Raw genomic sequence first — 994 nt, 5'->3', positions numbered from 1 at the left:
CCCCCCCAAACACCAAACAAACCAATTCTATACTGTAGTACCTGAGGAAAAAGTTCCAGGCCACGTCCCTGGTGTAGGTGAGTCCTGCCTGCGTGACCTCAGTGCGGATCGAGTTGATGATGGTCGTCTGCTCCTCGTGGGAGAACAGATGTGTGATGGCGCCTGAGATGATGAACTCTGTCAGGAAGACCAGGTAGTCCCGGTCTGACAGCTCGTCTTCCTTAAGCAGCAGCAGGACTTTCTCACCCTGGTCAAAAGATGAAAGATAATAAAAATAAGTGGCATTGTGGTGAAATCAGATGCTCGTAAAAGAAATGAAAGCGATGAAACCTGTATTTTTTTTTACCTAGGGGAATTTTTATCTGTAGTTTTTTGTTTTTTTGTTTTTGTTTTTTTTTACTTTTTTTGGTCTCAACAATTTTTATGTCCATTTTAATGTACATTTCTGTGCAGATTTTATGCAAAGAAGTTGATTAAAGTCATCCCCCAAAAAAGTAAACTTGCAGTTTCTTAGGATGTTTCAGCTTTCGAAGTTGCCAAACAATTTTGGTAGCTATTTTCTCCCAAATTTTATCTCTGATACTAGGCAATCCCCACCTCCTTCAATTCTTAATATTTCAACTTCTATTTAAGCATCAAAAGCACGACAAACAAAAAAGCTTTAAGATGATACCAATAACTCCATGACCCAAAAACTGACAAGTGCCTGATTCTATTATGTTTTGACACAACTAGAGGCAGTGATAGCGTTGGCTTGATGATTTCATTCCTTATTTCTCAGTGTGTCTGTCTGGGTTCACCTCTCTAACTTTGTCTCTCAGTCTCATCTTTGCCCTCCCCCCAAAGCCTTTCCCCTGAAATTTTCTCTTTATCTCTCTCTCTCACTTTCTCATTCTCTTTCTCTCACTCTCTCCCACTATCTCTTTCACTTATTCTCTCAAACACATACACACTCTCTCTCTCTCCCTCTCTCTCTCTCTCTCTCTCTCTCTCT

General features: G+C 40.4%; 1 protein-coding gene across 1 annotated transcript in view; it reads right to left on the bottom strand.

Annotated features, from left to right (window-relative positions):
• Positions 1-994, bottom strand: part of LOC101862933 (dynein beta chain, flagellar outer arm) — a gene marked incomplete at its 5' end in the record, with an annotated part of 108,331 nt that overhangs the window by 48,163 nt on the left and 59,174 nt on the right. The window contains 1 exon segment of the mRNA XM_013080521.2: positions 42-241. Within this exon segment, the coding sequence (XP_012935975.2) occupies positions 42-241 (200 nt within the window).

This window comes from Aplysia californica, unplaced genomic scaffold (genome assembly GCF_000002075.1).
Source record: "Aplysia californica isolate F4 #8 unplaced genomic scaffold, AplCal3.0 scaffold00090, whole genome shotgun sequence".
In the NCBI taxonomy this organism is placed as follows: domain Eukaryota; kingdom Metazoa; phylum Mollusca; class Gastropoda; order Aplysiida; family Aplysiidae; genus Aplysia; species Aplysia californica.
This window is presented reverse-complemented; position numbering and strand designations above follow the sequence as displayed.